This window comes from Sminthopsis crassicaudata, chromosome 5 (genome assembly GCF_048593235.1).
Source record: "Sminthopsis crassicaudata isolate SCR6 chromosome 5, ASM4859323v1, whole genome shotgun sequence".
In the NCBI taxonomy this organism is placed as follows: Eukaryota; Metazoa; Chordata; class Mammalia; order Dasyuromorphia; family Dasyuridae; genus Sminthopsis; species Sminthopsis crassicaudata.
In genome coordinates, this window is record NC_133621.1 from 266,387,288 (window position 1) to 266,404,778 (window position 17,491).

At 34.1% G+C, this 17,491-nt stretch overlaps 1 protein-coding gene across 1 annotated transcript in view; it reads right to left on the reverse strand.

Moving 5' to 3' along the window:
• The window catches only part of LOC141543985 (uncharacterized), a 95,845-nt gene extending 79,108 nt beyond the window's left edge, over window positions 1–16,737 (reverse strand). Inside the window, exons 1-7 of the mRNA XM_074269635.1 lie at window positions 16,614–16,737; window positions 15,926–16,002; window positions 9,956–10,052; window positions 9,266–9,342; window positions 6,944–7,040; window positions 6,276–6,352; window positions 4,284–4,380 (exon numbers count right to left, since the gene is read on the reverse strand). Coding sequence (XP_074125736.1) covers window positions 4,284–4,380; window positions 6,276–6,352; window positions 6,944–7,040; window positions 9,266–9,342; window positions 9,956–10,052; window positions 15,926–16,002; window positions 16,614–16,737 — 646 coding nt within the window. The remainder of the gene's footprint in view (window positions 1–4,283; window positions 4,381–6,275; window positions 6,353–6,943; window positions 7,041–9,265; window positions 9,343–9,955; window positions 10,053–15,925; window positions 16,003–16,613) is intronic.
• Between the last annotated feature and the right edge of the window lie 754 nt (window positions 16,738–17,491).

The window sequence follows — 17,491 nt, forward strand, 5'->3', positions numbered from 1 at the left end:
AAGGAAACCAATTACATTTGAGGAAAAGAAGGGAGGGGGATAAACATCGTGTGAATCTTACTTTCAGTGGATTTGGCTGAAAGAGAAAATATTAGGGATATTTGGTTTACAGAGAAACTTTTCTCACCTTATTGAAAAGAGGGAGGGGGAAAGGCAAAAAGGGAAGGGATAGGCTAAATAGAAGGAAAAAGAGAACTAGTAGGGGAAAGGTATAAAAAAGGGGAGGTATTCTAAAAGGGGAGTGTAAAAAAAGGCTGAAACTCTGAGTGGATGCACTGGGGTCGGACAACCAAGCACTTAAGACTAATTACTGATTGGACAATACTCTATTAGTATATACGTGGAAAATTTCACTTCCCATTATTCTGTGCTGGTTAGATCTTTTGGTGTATACAGAGAATTGTGGGAAGGATTAGGGGGTGGAGTAAGACAAGCCAGAGGCACTTTATCAGTAGAAGAGGAGAAGGAAGGCAGTGGAGATCCTGTGACAATTCCCTTCACTTCTACTCCTAAAATCCAAGAATAAAGACCAACTTTTGCTCATCCTGACTCAGGGTGATTCTAAGGTATCCAAGGTACTAACTCTGTCTTCACAGGGGAGGGCTGGTTGAGAAAAGGGGTACTCACAAATTAAATACTGGGGAAGAGGGAAAGTGAAGACTATAATCTGGGAATAAGATGGCAGGAAATTAGTAGTTTTAATCCTAAATGTGATTAGGGTGAACTCTCCCATAAAGGTAAAGTAGATAGCAGACTAGAATAACATCCAGAATCCCACAATATGTTGTTTAGAAACACACTTTGTTTATTACAGAGTGATACATGCAGAGTAAAGGTAAAAGGCTGGAACAGAATCTCATAAGTGAAGTTAAAAAAAATTAAAAAGCAGATAGCCAGAGTGATCTCAGATCAAGCTAAAGCAAAAAATCGATCTAATTAAAAGAGATAAAAAAGCAAACTATATCTTGCTTACGGGTATCATAGAAAATGAAGCAATATCAATACTAAATATAGATACACCAAGTGTAATAGCATGGAAATTCTTAAAGGAGAAAGTTAAAACAAGTTGCAAGAAGAAATAGATAGCAAAACTATAATAGTGGGAGATCTAAACCTTGCTCTCTCAGAGCTAGATAGATCAAACCACAAAATAAATAAGAAAGAAGTTAAAGAGGTAAATAGAATACTAGAAAAGTCAGGTATGATAGATCTATGGAGAAAATTGAATGGAGAGAAAAAGGAATATACTTTCTTCTTAGCATTTCATGGAACATATACAAAACTTGACCCTATATTAGAACATAAAGACCTCAAAATCAAATGCAGAAAGACAGAAATAGTAAGTGTATATTTTTTCAGACAACGATGCAATAAAAATTACATTCAATAAAAAGCCAGGAATAAAGATCAAAAAGTAATTGGAAACTAAACAATTTCATCTTAAAGAATGTATGGGTGAAACAGCATATAATAATTTCATCTAAGAGAATGACAATAATGAACCAACATACCACAATTTATGGGATGCAGTCAGAGTGGTAATAAGGGGAAATTTTATATCTCCACACTTAACAATTTCAGAATGTATGGGTGAAACAGCATATAATACTTTCATCCAAGAGAATGACAATAATGAACCAACATACCACAATTTATGGGATGCAGTCAGAATGGTAATAAGGGGAAATTTTATATCTCCACAGGCTTACTTGCATAAAATAGAGAAAGAGAACATCACTGAATTGGGCTTGCAATTTAAAAAGCTAGAAAAAGAGCAAATTAAAAACTCCAATCAAATACCAAACTTGAAATTCTAAAAACAGAGATATTAATAAAATTGAAAGTAAAAAAAACCTATTGAATTAAAAATAAAACTAAGAGTTGTTTTAGAAAAAAAAAACGAACAAAATAGATAAACCTTTAGTAAATTTGATTTGAAAAAAGCAAAGCGGAAAATGAAATTGTTAGCCTTAAAAATGAAAAGGGAGAACGTTCCACCAACAAAGAGGAAATTATAGCAATAATTAGCAGTATTTTGCCCAACTTTATGCCAATAAATTTGATAACCTAAGTGAAATGGAGAAATGCCTAAAAAAAATATAGATTGCCTAGATTAACAGAGGAGGAAATAAAACGCTTAAATAGTCCTATTGCAAAAATAAATAAATAATAGAACAACTTATTAATCAGCTCCCTACAAAAAAATCCGCAGGAACAGATGGGTTTACTTGTGAATTCTACCAAACATTTAAATAACAAATAACTCCAATACTATATAAACTATTTGAAAAATATATTTTGGGTAATAAAAAAGAAGAAAGAAGTTGGGAAGGTGGGGAAAATATTGATATAGCTTAGAGAGTGCATAATATCATGAGGATAGGAATACAGGATTAGTAACAAGCACTTCTTTCTGTTTGGAAACTAAGAAATGTTCACTGTTTGAATCCATCTCCAGGTTCAGACATGTTACACTAGACTTGTTTGAATTACAAGCCAATTAGGATTGAAGAATTGCTTTGTTGTTATGGAAATCATAGACCATATACATCCTTCAAAGGCAATAGCTTTAGGATTGGATTTTTCAACTTAATTCATGATATATGAATTTTTGAAATAAGTTTAGAGAGAAAAAAGCACTATGCAAGCAGAAATAGGATAAAATCAAATTGTATAAGACAGAAACAAACTGATATTTAAAAACACTGAGAGAACAGCATATGAATGATTACTGTGAAACCTATGGCCAGGATTATCTCAAAGAAATAGGGAAGTAAAGTGACATCTGATACCTGCAGTAACTCTATAAGCTACTCTGATTAAATCAAAGAAACATGTAACTAAGATACATGGATAATATTCCAGGAGTTTATTTGAAACCCATTTTAAGGGGGCAGCTCGATGGGAAAATGGATAGAGCACTGGCCCTGAAGACAGGAGGACCTGAGTTCAAATGTGGCCTCAGATACCTAACACCTCCTAGCTGTGTGATCTTGAACAAGTCACTTAAACCCAAATGCCTTGAGGTAAGTAAATATTTACATATAATTCTTTCTGTTTATTATGTTACATTTGATCTGTATTTCCCTTTGTTAAAAAAAATCCAGAAAAACAAATGGGTATTGTGTCTAGGTTGAATAAACCTTGGGATGGATTACACTGTCATGTACATTCTTGTTCATAATGAATATACCTTTCAAAGAAACTAACAAATTGAGATATTAAAAAATAAAGTTAGACAATAATTGTCAGGAAGACTAGTAAACTCCAATAAAGCTTTATGGAGTTTACACATGAGAAGGTTTCCAAAAGAAAAAAGGTTTTACCAGATGGCCATAAAGGACATAGGGCAGGACAAAATACAGGAAAATGACCAAAATACTTTGGCTGAAAAAGAGAGAGAAGACAAGCAATATGAAATAAGGAAGCAAAGCAGAGTTAGAGTCCTCTTGTCCAGGGTCTTAGAAGCTCCCATTTATGATTCTACTAAATGATTATTGGCAAGTGGTTCTCCTCTCCCCTTCCCCAGTTATTGGCAAAAACTTTATTTTTCAGTTTGTATTTCATCCTAGGGTCATTTCATTTTAACATCTTTTAACTATGTCATTGGATTCTAAAGTGCAGCAAAGTGGGCCAACAAAGAATTCCCAGAACATCCAGAGTTTTCAGTATTGGGGATGAGAGAGATCAAAAAAGTGTGAGAGGCAAGCCTGGAATGAGGAAGGTCTTAGAGTGAGTTCTACACATGAACCACATTGGTTGTGTGACTATAAATAACTTTCAGTGCTCTAGACAATCTCTGAGACAGTTTTGTTGGAAATAGAGGTGTACTCTCTATCATCAAAAAGAAGTATATGACACGGTCTTTTTCATAGTAGTAGTTATCTGTATAACTAACCAAGTAAATGGAAAAATAGCTCATTTTGTTTGGAAAAACCAAACACAATGCAAAGATTGGATGCGTATTAACGGAGCTAATTCCTAGAGCCAATTAGTCACTCCATATCATATATAGCTATTTGTCCTCTCTTTGTCCATTCAACTTTTCTCTCTTCCCAATGCTTTTTAGTTTTAATTTTTTCCCGTTCGGGCAAGGCTTCAGTGATACTGCTTTTGGTCCTGTTAGTAGCACTAGGACTTCATGCAGTTTCTTCTCTTCTGTGTGTTTGAGGATAGACTCTATTCCAGCTCCCACATTCTATCTTCTATTTCTCCAGATCTTAGATACTATTATTTTTTTCCTTCTTTAACATAGACCAACTATCTACATAATATAATCTTACTTTTCTGTTGTTCCAACGAAATACTGCCTTTTATATTTTGATTTTTGGATGCACGTGTAAGTCTTGAATCTACTCCCAAGACAATTCCAGGGGCAAACTGATCAAATGAGAACATCAACAAAACAGTTAGCAAGCCAATTGATGAAAATACTCCTGAATGTTTTCTGATGATAAATTGTGAAGAATGTCCACTTAGAGGGAAATTAGGGTTCTGCAGAGAAACCAAAATGTTTCTATAACATTTTTTCCAAAAGAACAACCCATACTTACACTTTTCAAGTTTATTCTTTTATCTTTTTTTTTTTTTCAGTAGAGAGAGATGACTATGGTAAACATAGTGGTACAGCCTGGGGTACACTTTTATCATACACACTTGACTAAACTTGTAACTAATGATAAAATTGTAACTCCAGATATTATCCTTATGAAATTTGTATATATATACATGTATAAATATATATATATGTATATATATGTGTATATATATGCAAAATACTATTTTTCAAAATCATTTCTTAAAATATGTATCAAAATATTATCATATTACATAAGAAATGACACTGACCCCACACTATCTCTTTCAGAAAATAATTTATGTTGCCATTACAGGTCTTTTGTAGAGTTAAACATCAAGGTTTCCTTTACTTGCAAGCTTCCTTACTTACTTCTGCCTGTCTTCTCTCCTGGAAGGTTTACCTCCTTTCTTTCTGCCAATCAAAATCTGACCCTATTATTGAGCCCTAATTATTGCTTCTTTCATCAAGTCTTTTCTAATTAAACGTAATTAATTGTGTCTTCTCCCTTAGTATGGGATTCAACAGTGAGATATACTATTTAAACAGAAAAAAATTAGCAGTGCCCTGAATGTACACACTAAGGCATAACATTTTTGCAGAACATCACCTGAGCAACTCTACAAATATTATTGTGCCATAATTTTTAATGTGATGTGGCTTTCAAAAGGGCAAAAGGAAAGCATCCTTTCTGAGATATGACAGGCCTTTACCCTGTCTTTGTAAAATCCCATCTGTATCATTATATTCCAATAGGACAATGGAAATGTGCAGTTCAGAGGAACTCAAGAGACCTTAGAAGTCAGCTAGGACACATATCACAGGTAGAACTGCTAAGCAAGTGGGGGTATCTAATTTATGAGAAAGACCCTTGAAAGGATAATCATCAACTAATTAAGGACTGAAATATAAGGCAAAAGCTTGGTTTATTCAACTTGACCCTGTAAATCAGAATCATTATGCCTAACTGCAAATTGTATTAAGGTAAATAATAAGCTCCACATAAGAAAACATCCCCAATAAATAGGGCCATTGAAACAAAATGTTGGGCACATTATTTGATTTTGTTATTAATCAATTATTTGATTAATTTTTCAGTCACAGAAAGTTTTGATCAAATTTTGGAAGACACTGCAGAGAAGATTCGCTATGTGGGATAAAGATAAATTAGATAAAATTGATCATCAATGTTAAGATTTTATCATTATGGCATGTTTTAATGCCATATATTAACATTTATATGCATTGGACATTTTTTCTAACTTAACATTTCTAGACACTGAAACTTCAGATTATTATTTTGCTATTGATGAATAAATTTTAGACTGTAAGAAAGAAATTAGGAATAAGACACTCTCATGAATCCAGATTCATGGTAATTCTATTATCACAATTATTTTGCTACTGAGGGAAAATAATCATATGATTAAATAATTTAAGCTAGCTTCCTCAAGATATTTACAAGGTGCAAAAATGCCAACATCAACACTATCAAGGGACACCTATTTACTCTACTATTACCCAATAAAGATTGAAGTTCTGCTGTTAGTCCTGCTACCTACAAAGAAAATTTCACTTCCCTAAATAAGACAAACATGCATTTCAAATTGCCTGAATTCCTAAAAATACATTAAAATGGGCCTAAAATATACATGTATTGAAATGAAATATCAGAAATTTCAATGTCATTATTCCATACCTGTTCTAGAGATCTTGGATCAAAACGTTCTTTGCTTCTGTCTGATGATCCTTTATATTCTGAATTTTCTTTCAAGTCTGAATTGATTTAAATTAAAATTTATTTTATTTAGTAATTTTTTTCTTATATGAATAAGATTGCTCCCTCATTGTGAGTGAAGATATATAATTTAAGAATTTCTAGCTTACTAGTTAGGCATTTAGCTCATTCTTTCATAAAGCCAATCTACTAGTACTTTCTACATTTTTTGGTAAGATGTTTATTTCACAGGAGCAAAACACAGGAAACTGTAAAGACTGATATACATACTCAGATTAGTTGAAACTGTTACATTTGAAAAGATGGGTATTAACGTAGATAATGCCAAGACCCAACTGGTCACTTCATGTCTTACATGGCTCTTTCTGTTCTCTCTCTCTGTCCATTGAATTCTTTGTCTCCCTTTCCAATATTACTTCTTATTGTTTTCCTGTTCAGGCAATCTTCAGTGATACTTGCTTATAGGACCTATGAGTAGCACTAGGATTTCATGCAATTTTTTTTTATTCTAGGTATTTCATGATAGACTATTCCAGTTCCCAAGATCTATGTCCTATTTCTTCAGCTCCCAGATAACATTGTTCTTTTATTTTAATAAAAAGACCACTATTAACATGATATAATCTTACCTTCATGCTCATCCAATGAAATACTTCCTTTTATGTTTTGATTTTTGGATGCATTTGTAAGTCTTGGATCTACTTCCAGGACAGTTTCAGGGGTATACTGATCAAATGAGAACAACAACAACGTAGTTAGCAGGCCCACTGATAAAAGTACTTATGAATGTTTTCTGCTGGTAAATTGTGAAGAATTTTGACTTACAAAGAAATGAAGTTTCTAATGAAAAAAAAATAACATTTTCTTTGAAATAACTTCATGTCGATGCTGTCTAGTTTAACCTTCTATCTTTTCTCTTTAGAAAGAGACAACTTTGATAAACATAGTGCTGTTGCCTGGAGTGAGTATGCTTTTTTATACAGAAATGCCTAAACATATAAGTAATAATGAAATTCTAACTCATGTTATTATCCTTATGATTGTCATGATTATATTATGGAATATATATTAAATACTATTTTTCAAAATGCTTTCTAAAATATTTCAGAATATTATTATACTGCATAAGAAATGATAATAACTGCCCACATTATGTCTTTTTCAGAAAAGGATTTATGCTTCTGCTTGTCCTCTCCCCTGGAAGGTATTCATCTTTCCTTTCTGCCAATCAAAATTTCACCCTATTATTAAAGCCTAATTATTACTTCTTTCATGAAGTCTTTCCTGATTAAATATAATTAATTTTGCCTTTTCCCTTTGTATTGGATTCAACTGTGGTATACACAATTTGAAAAGAAAAAAAAAAGAAGATGATGAAGAGGAGCTATACACAGTTTATACACATTGGGGCATAACGTTTTCATAGAATGTCTCCAGGACAAAATCTACAAGTATGTGTTACTGTGCCATAATTTTAATATGATGTGGCTTACAGATTCACAAAAGTTCAGCATTTTCACAGAAATATGACAGGCCTCTATCCTGTCTTGGTAAAATACATCTGCATTATTTTATTTAGATAGAACAATGAAAATGTGCAGTTCAGAGGAACTAAAAAGATGTTAGAGGTCATCCATGATTCATATCACAAGATACCCCCAGAACAAGTTGGGGTATATAGTTTATCTAATGAAAGGATTCCAGGATAATAGTCATCAACTAATTAGGGGCTTAGAATATAGGGCAAGATTTTGGATTGTTCAACTTGATTCTGTAAATCAGAACAATTACCCTGGGCTGCAAATTACAGAAATATTAAATTATAACTCTACATGAGAAAACATCCCCAACAATTAGGGCCATTCATATGAAATTTTGGCCATTTTACTTGCAGAGTAACATTTCAGTTGTAAAAAAAAATGATCTACTGTACAGAGATATTTCAAAGAAGATTTCTTATTTGGGATAAAGATAAATTAAGTTAACATTGACCATCAATGCTATGATCTTAGTATTATGGCATATTTTAATGACATATATTAACATTTATATACATTGAGTTTTTCTGACATTATTCTATCTAAGTACCTTGAATTGTTCTGCCTCAACCTTTCTGATGGCAACCCACCTTCCTGACCAATAGAACAGAGATAATTAGGGCTGAGAGTCCTAGTAACTCTAGCATTCAAAAGACTCATAAAAAGCAAATGGAGGACATATCTCCTATCTCAGACTTAGTGGCTCCTAGTCCTCCCAAATTATCAAAATTTATAATCCTTCCTTGTCCCCAACCTGTCAGAACCGAATTTGTGGTCTTAGAAATCCCCACTAATCAGTGCTCTGCTCTGCTCCTGCTTTTCTTTCCCTGATCCCTAGAGCCATATAAAATCTCTGGAATTCCTTGCTTGTTGCTGGGTACTTTGAGACAATAGTCCCATTCAGCCACTGGGGAAACATGGATGCTGTTTTGCTCCCAGCACAATCTCTCCCTCTAAATAAGAAAAACACTCTAATATTCAACCTGCCTCAACATAACATTTGTAGATTTGAAATTTCAGATTATTATTTTGCCATTGGTGAATAAATTTTTGACTGTCTATAGGAAAGAAATCAGAATTAAGACACTATCTCATGAATCAAGATCCATCACAATTATTTTGCTATTGAGAGGAAAATTATCATATGATTCAGTAGTTTAAGCTACCTTCCTCATAATATTTGAAAGGTACAAAACATCAACACTACCAAGACACTCCTTTTTACTTTATTACCCAAAAAAGATTAGAGTTTTGCTGTTAGTCCTGCTACCTACAAAGAAAATTTCACCTCCAGAAATAAAACAAAAAATTCATTTCAAATTACACTGAATTCTTAAAAACACATTGAAATGAGCCTAAAATATACATGTATTAAAGAGAAATATCAGAAATTTCAATGTCATTCTTACATACCTGTTCTAGAGATCTTGGATCAAAACGTTCTTTGCTTCTGTCTGATGATTCTTTATATTCTGAATTTTCTTTTATGTCTGAATTGATTTAAATGAAAATTTATTTTATTTAGTAATATTTTTCATATATGAATAAGATTGTTCCATCATTGTGAGTGAAGATATATAATTTAAGAATTTCTAGATTACTACTTTAGGCATTTAGCTCATTCTTTCATAATGTCAGTCTACTAGTGCTTTCTATATTTTTTTGTGAGATGTTTGTTTTACAGTAGCAAAGCACAGGAGACTAGTTGAAACTGTTACATTTGAAAAGTAAAGGTAAATAGCTAAAACCAAAAACAATGCAAAGGCTAGATGGGTATTAACAGAAATAATGCCAAGACCCAACTGGTCACTTCATGTCATACGTAGCTCTTTCTGTTCGCTCTCTCTGTCCATTGAATTCTTTCTATCCCTTTCCAATACTACTTCTTCCTTTTTGTTGTCCTGTTCAGGCAATCTGCAGTGATACTGCTTATAGGTCCCATGAGTAGCACCAGGATTTCATGCAATTTCTTTTTTTCTAGGTATTTCATGATAGACTCTATTCCAGTTCCCAAGATCTATCCTCTATTTTTCAGCTCCCAGATAACAGTGTTCTTTTTCTTTTTTTAATACAAAGCCCACTATGTACATGATATAATCTTACCTTCATATTGTTCCAATGAAATGCCGTCTTTTATGTTTTGATTTTCAGATCCATATGTAAGACTTGGATCTACTTCAAGGACAGTTCCAGGGGTATACTTATCAAATGAAAACAACAACAACATAGTTAGGAACCCCACTGATGAAAGCAGTTATGAATGTTTTCTACTGATAAATTGTGAAGATTTCCACATACAAAGTTCTACAGAAAATAAAAGAAAATTTTTATAACATTTTCTTCAAAATAAATTGATATTTACACTCTTTTTTTCTTTAGAGAGAGACAACTTTGATAAACATAGTGCTACTACCTGGAGCATACTTTTTTTATACAAAAATGGCTAAACATGTAAGAATGAAATTCTACTTCACAACATTATCCTTATGATTGCCATGATTATATTACATAATATAATTTAAATATTATTTTTCAAAATGCTCTTTTAAAATGATTCAAATATTACTATACTGCATAAGAAATGACAATAACTCCCCAAACTATGTCTTTTTCAGAAAATAATTTATGTTCCTGTTACAGGCCCTCTGTTGTAGTTAAACATTAAGGTTTTCTTCATGTGCAAGCTTCCTTACTTACTTCTGCTTGTCCTCTCCCCTGGAAAGTATTCCCCTTTCCTTTCTGCTAATCAAAATGTCATCCTATCATTTAACCCTAATTATTACCTCTTTCACCAAGTCTTTCCTGATAAAATATAATTAATTTTGCCTTTTCCCTTTGTATTGTATTCAACAGGGGTATATACAATTTGAAAAGAAGATAAAGAAAACTATACACAGTTTTTGGGGCATAACATTTTTGCATGTCTCCTGGACAAAATCTACAAGTATTTGTTACTGTGCCATAATGTTTTTTCTTTTTTTATTTATTTATAATTTTTTTCACAGTATATATGCATTAGTAATTTTTAAAAATAATATTATCCCTTGTATTCATTTTTCCAAATTATCCCCTCCCTCCCTCTACTCCCTCCCCTTGATGACAGGCAATCCCATACATTTTACATATGTCACAATATAGCCTAGATACAATATATGTGTGTAAATACCATTTTTTTGTTGCACATTAAGTATTAGATTCAGAAGGTATAAGTAACCTGGGTAGATAAACAGTAGTGCTAACAATTTACATTCACTTCCCAGTGTTTCTTCTCTGGGTGTAGTTGTTTCTGTCCATCATTGATCAACTGGAAGTGAGTTGGCTTTTCTTTATGTTGAAGATATCCACTTCCATCAGAATATATCTTCATACAGTATTGTTGTTGAAGTGTATAGTGATCTTCTGGTTCTGCTCATTGCACTCAGCATCAGTTCATGTAAGTCTCTCCAAGCCTCTCTGTATTTCTCCTGCTGGTCATTTCTTACAGAGCAATAATATTCCATAACATTCATATACCATAATTTACCCAACCATTCTCCAATTGATGGACATCCATTTGTCTTCCACTTTCTAGCTACTACAAAAAGGGCTGCCACAAACATTTTGGCACATACAGGTCCCTTTCCCCTTCTTAGTATTTCTTTGGGATATAAGCCCAATAGCAGCAATGCTGGATCAAAGGGTATGCACAGTTTGATAACTTTTTGGGCATAGTTCCAAATTACTCTCCAGAATGGCTGGATTCTTTCACAACTCCACCAGCAATGTATTAGTGTCCCAGTTTTCCCACATCCCCTCCAACATTCATCATTATTTGTTCCTGTCTTCTTAGCCAATCTGACAGGTGTGTAGTGGTATCTCAGACTTGTCTTAATTTGCATTTCTCTGATCAGTAGTGATTTGGAACACTCTTTCATATGAGTGGATATAATTTCAATTTCATCATCTGAAAATTGTTCATATCCTTTGATCATTTATCAATTGGAGAATGGTTTGATTTCTTATAAATTAGGGTCAGTTCTCTATATATTTTGGAAATGAGACCTTTGTCAGAATCTTTAACTTTAAAAATATTTTCCCAATTTGTTACTTCCCTTCTAATCTTCTTTGCTTTAGTATTGTTTGTACAGAAACTTTTTAGTTTGATGTAATCAAAATCTTCTATTTTCTGATTGATAATGATCTCTAGTTCTCCTCTGGTAATAAATTCCTTCCTCCTCCACAGGTCTGAGAGGTAGACTATTCTCTGTTCCTCTAATCTATTTATTATCTCATTCTTTATGCCTAAGTCATGGACCCATTTTGACCTTATCTTGGTATATGATGTGACTTCCAGAAGCGAAAAAGAAGGATAGCATTTTCACAGAAACTTGAAAGGCCTCTACCCTGTCTTGGAAAAATCATATCTCCATTATTATGTTTAGATAGAACAAAGGAAATGTGCCCTTCAGAGGAACTAAAGGGCCCTTAGATGTCATCCATGATTCATATCAGAAGTAGAATTGCTAAGCAAGTGGGGGCTCTAATTTATAAGAAAGACCATTGAAAGGATTACAAGACAATAGTCATCAACTAATTAGGGGCTTAGAATGTAGGGCAAGATCTTGGTTTGCTCAGTTGGACTCTGTAAATCAGAACCATTACCCTTGGCTGTAAATTGAAGAAATATTAAATTATAACAGTACATAAGAAAACATCCCAAACAAGAGACATTTAAATGAAACTTTGGACATTTTACTTGCATAGTAACATTTCAGTCGCAAAAAGTTTTGTTCTAGTTTACAGAGATATTTTTGTTTTGTTATTTGGGATAAAGATAAATTAAAGTAACATTGATTATCAATGTTAAGATATTATTATGGCATGTTTTAATGCCATATATGTAATGCCATATATACATTCATTTTTCTCACATTATTATGCCACAGTTTCCTTGAATTGTTCTATCTTAGTTCCTTGAATTGTTCTGCCTCAACCTTCCTGATGGCAACCCACCTTCCTGACCGATAGAACTGAGATAATTACGGCTGAGAGTCCTGGTTACTTTAGCATTCCAAAGACTCATAAAGAGCAGATGGAGAACAATCTCCCATCTCAGACTTAGTGGCTCCTAGTCCTCCCAAGTTATCAGAATTTATGATCCTTTCTTACCCCTGATCTGTCAGAACTGAATTTGTGGTTCTGGAAGTCCCTACTCACCAGTGCTTTTTTCCTGCCCCTGCTTTTCTTTCCCTGATCCTAGAGCCATATACAAGTCTTTGGAATTCCTTGCTTGTTGCTGGGTACTTTGAGACCATAGTCCTATGCAGCCACTAGAGACAACATAGATGTTGTTTTGCTCCCAGCACAATCTCTCCCTCTAAATAAAATATGAAAAACTCTCTAATATTTATCCTGCCTCAACATAACATTTGTAGATATTGAAATTTCATATTATTATTTTGCCACTGGAAAATGAATTTCAGACTGTCTATAAGAAAGAAATCAGGAATAAGACACTATCTCATGAATCCAGATCCTTGGTTGTAAAGTTCTGTTTGAGGATTCTTTTCTGTTTAATCTTTTCTATGAGCAGGTTTTTTGGGAGGCTTCTGGAATCTTCCCCTCCAAAAGTGTGGGATTGCTGGACTTGTGAATCCACAGGACGCCTTCTCTTTGACTCAATCCAGACTGCCATCCCAACTCAATGTCCCAGTCTAGATTGCTCTTCAGATTCAATGTTGCCTTCTTTTATCCTGGCAGAGAATGGGCTTGTTGAGAACTCCTATAGCCAATGAACTTGCTCCTTTTAAAGGTGTAAACTCCAGAAGTCTAAAGTTGCAAACTCCTTTTAAAGATTTGAACTAAAGGTGTGAATTCTGAGCTAGAGAATTGTTTAGACAACCTGAGTTAGGACCTTGTAATTCTAACATCTCCCCCTTTCTTTTGATGGTCATGGCCTTGAAAAATAAATCCATCATTATGGGAGGTATTACACATAATTACATAAATTACATAAATACATAGTAACATAACACATGCTAGAAGTGATATAACAAATAACATGATCAAATCATAAATTGAGAATTTATACATGTCCATAAGTCCATTGTCCATTAGTTCATGTGCCAAAAATCCAATAATTCCTGCAAGTTTTTAAAGTTCTTTAACAGTCTCCTTATCAGCCATGCTCTTTCTGTGTCAGATGTTTCTTAGATCTCCTTTGTTTTGAAGTTTTTCTCTTTTTCTGTCTCTCTCCAAGTGCTTGTTGCCACCCATCTGTTTCCTTCTCTGTCTGTTTTCTTCTGTCTGTTAAAATACAAGCAAACCCTCTCTCTCAGGCAGTTACCCTATCTGGCCCCTTCCATTGACCACTTTCTAAATCTCTTCACATAACCTGGCGATTATCTAAGGACAGTGGAGCTGCTCACACTGGACACTGCCCTTGTGGTGGGTCTGCCGGAGCCAGTGCATCTTTGTCAAAAATTTAAAAATTAATGTTTAAAAATTAAAGTTCTCTAGGGTTATCTGTGGCTCCCCTTTTGTTTTTGGAGGAGTGTCTTAATGTCTCTGAACAGGAACAGATTTCACTTCTCCAGGGAATATATCAGTATTCTCTACTACATACAGTAGAGAGTAGTACTCTATTTTTCCTAATTTCAATCCCTTTCTTCCATCTGATTGCCTTTTGGTTGATTGAACATGTCTTAATATTAAATTTCTCTGGATGTTACCTCAGCTGACATCATGCCCCATCTAGGGGGCTGAAGCTGGGCTCCGCCTCTCATTTCTCTGGGTCAGTCTCCATTTGGAGGCCCAGTGAAAGCCCTTGTGACATTTTGGACATGGAATTTAGGTTTTCTCTCATCCTGTCTTCTCACTCTATCTCCATGTCTACATTGAGCTCTTAGATGTCCAACTTTTCCACATTGAAAACATCTACAAGTTTCTCTAGAAGTCCTTTGCCAGGAGGGACCCTGTCTTTCCATGTTCATCAAAGTCTGTGTGTAAAAAGTATTTGTTCCCACTGTAGCACAGCGTCTTATGGTCTTTTCTAAAGGAGCATCTTTGTCTAGTCCCCATATAATTCTTTTGCAAATCTCATTAGCATTTTCCTTAGCCAGATGCCTGGTCATTATTTCTGTAGTTGCATTTTCTCCACTAGTTCTTTTGACAGCAGTTTGCAAATGTCCCACAAAATCTGCATTGGGACCTTGCTCTATTTTAGTGTAAGACTCGCCCCGAGCTTTCTGTCTGGGGAGGGAACTCCAGGCTTTTATTGCAGCTTTAGCAATTGGCTCATACACTGTCATGGTATAATTAATCTTTTCTGAATTCTCTCCATACTGACCTTCACCAACTAATTGCTCAAAAGTGAATTGTGTGTTAACTCCTGTTTCTATATTGCATCTGATTTGGATCTTACATAATTTATGAAACTCTGCAAGCTACAATAAGTTTTGTCCAGGTTCTAGACATGTCCTTGCTATGGATTTCCAATCATTCGGGGTTAGGACTTCATAAGACAAACCATCTAATAACATTTTAACATAAACTGATGTAGCCCCATAATGGGTATAACCTTTTTTTTCAAATCTTTAATTTTATTCAAATCTGAAGGTATATATCTTCTCCTTTTTTGACCTAAAGAATCAATCTCTTCTATCACAGGATATGCATGTATAAAATCACTTACATCCTGTCCCTCTCTCTTAGCTTTAACCTATGCTTTTTCTAATCTTGTCATAACACATCTAATCTTGATGTAACACATGGTAATTCTGTTATCACAAGTATTTTGCTACTGAGGAGAAAATAATCATATGATTCAGTAGTTTAAGCTAGCTTCCTCATACTGTTAGAAAGGTACAAAAATGCCAGCATCAACACTACCAAGGGACTTTTACTTTGTTATTACCCAAAAAAGATTAAAGTTGTGCTGTTAGTCCTACTACCTACAAAGAAAATTTCACCTGCATAAATAAAACAAAAATGCATTTCAAATTGTGCTGAATTCTTAGAAATACATTAAAATGAGCCTAAATTATACATTTATTGAAGAGAAATATTAGAAATTTCAATGTCATTCTTCCATACCTGTTCTAGAGATCTTGGATCCAAACGTTTTTTGCTTCTGTTTGAGGATCCTTTATATTCTGAATTTTCTTTCAAGTCTGAATTGATTTAATGAAAATTTATTTTATTTAGTAATATTTTTTCTCATATGAATAAGATTGCTCCCTCATTGTGAGTGGAGACATACAACTTAAGAATTTTTAGTTTACTACTTAGGCTTTTAGCTCATTCTTTCATAATATAAGTCTACTAGTACTTCTTACATTTTTTGTGAGATTTTTGTTTCAGAGGAGCAAAGCACAGGAAGCTATAAAGATGTTATACATATATATTACATTTGAAAAATAAAGGTAAATAACTAAAACCAAAAACAATGCAAATGCTGGATGGGTATTAACAGAGATAATACAAAGACCCAACTGGTTTCTTCAAATCATACATAGCTCTTTCTTTTCTCTCTCTCTGTTCATTGAATTCTCTCTCTCCCTTTCCAATACTAGTTCTTCCTTATTGTTTTCCTCTTCAAGCAACCTTCAGTGATACTAATTATAGGTCCTCTGGGTAGCACTAGGTTTCATGCAATATCTTTTCTTCTAGGTGATGATAGACTCTATTCTAGTTCCCAAGATCTATCTTGTATTTCTTCAACTCCAGGATAACATTTTCTTCTTTAATACAAAACCCACTATTAACCATGATATAATCTTACCTTCATGTTGTTCCAATGAAATACTTCCTTTTATGTTTTGATTTTTGAATGCATGTGTACATCGTGCATTTACTTCCAGGAGAGTTCCAGGGGTATACTGATCAAATGAGAACATCAACATCATAGTTAGCAAGTCCACTAATGAAAGGACTTATGAAAGTTTTCTGCTGATAAATTATGAAGAATTTCCTCTTACAGAGAAATGAAGATTCTACAGTGTTAGGAACTCAGGTTGTCTGGATAGTGACAAGGTGAACTCAGGTTATCTGGACAATTACAAGGTGAGAAAACTCAGGTTGACTTGATAGTTCTCTGGCTCAGACCTTTGGTTTGGGCCTTTAAAGGGAGTTTACACTTTAGGAATTTTAAGAGGAGCAAGTTCATTGGTGGAAGTATTTCCCCATGCCCCGTTGAGTTCTTACACACCCATTCTCTGGGAGGATAAAAGATGGGCAGCATTGGGCCTGAGAGAATCGACTCTGGGATAGAGTTTTGATGCCAGGCAGGCTGAAAGGAGACCAGTCTGATTTGAGGAAGAACAAGAGTTGGAGGAGATTCAGAGCTCCCAAGAAACCTGTGCGCAGAGGAAAAGATTTTACAGATCTCCTCCTAGAGAAGGATTATAATTGAGCAGACGACCAGTCCCTCACAATTCAAGAACTTTACCTATTGGCGCCCAACGTGGGGCTGAGTCGGCTGAGGTCAAGGGATTGTCTTTAGCTAACATCTGTCCCATTTCAGCTATAAGAAATTGCTGGTTTAGCCCTTAACAAGTTAAGTTCATTATTTGTCTATTAGAATGCTTACTTAATCTTTAACAAAGTTTCCTTGTTACTCACGGTTATTTCTGCATCAGAAAGTCTTTTCCACTGGAATCT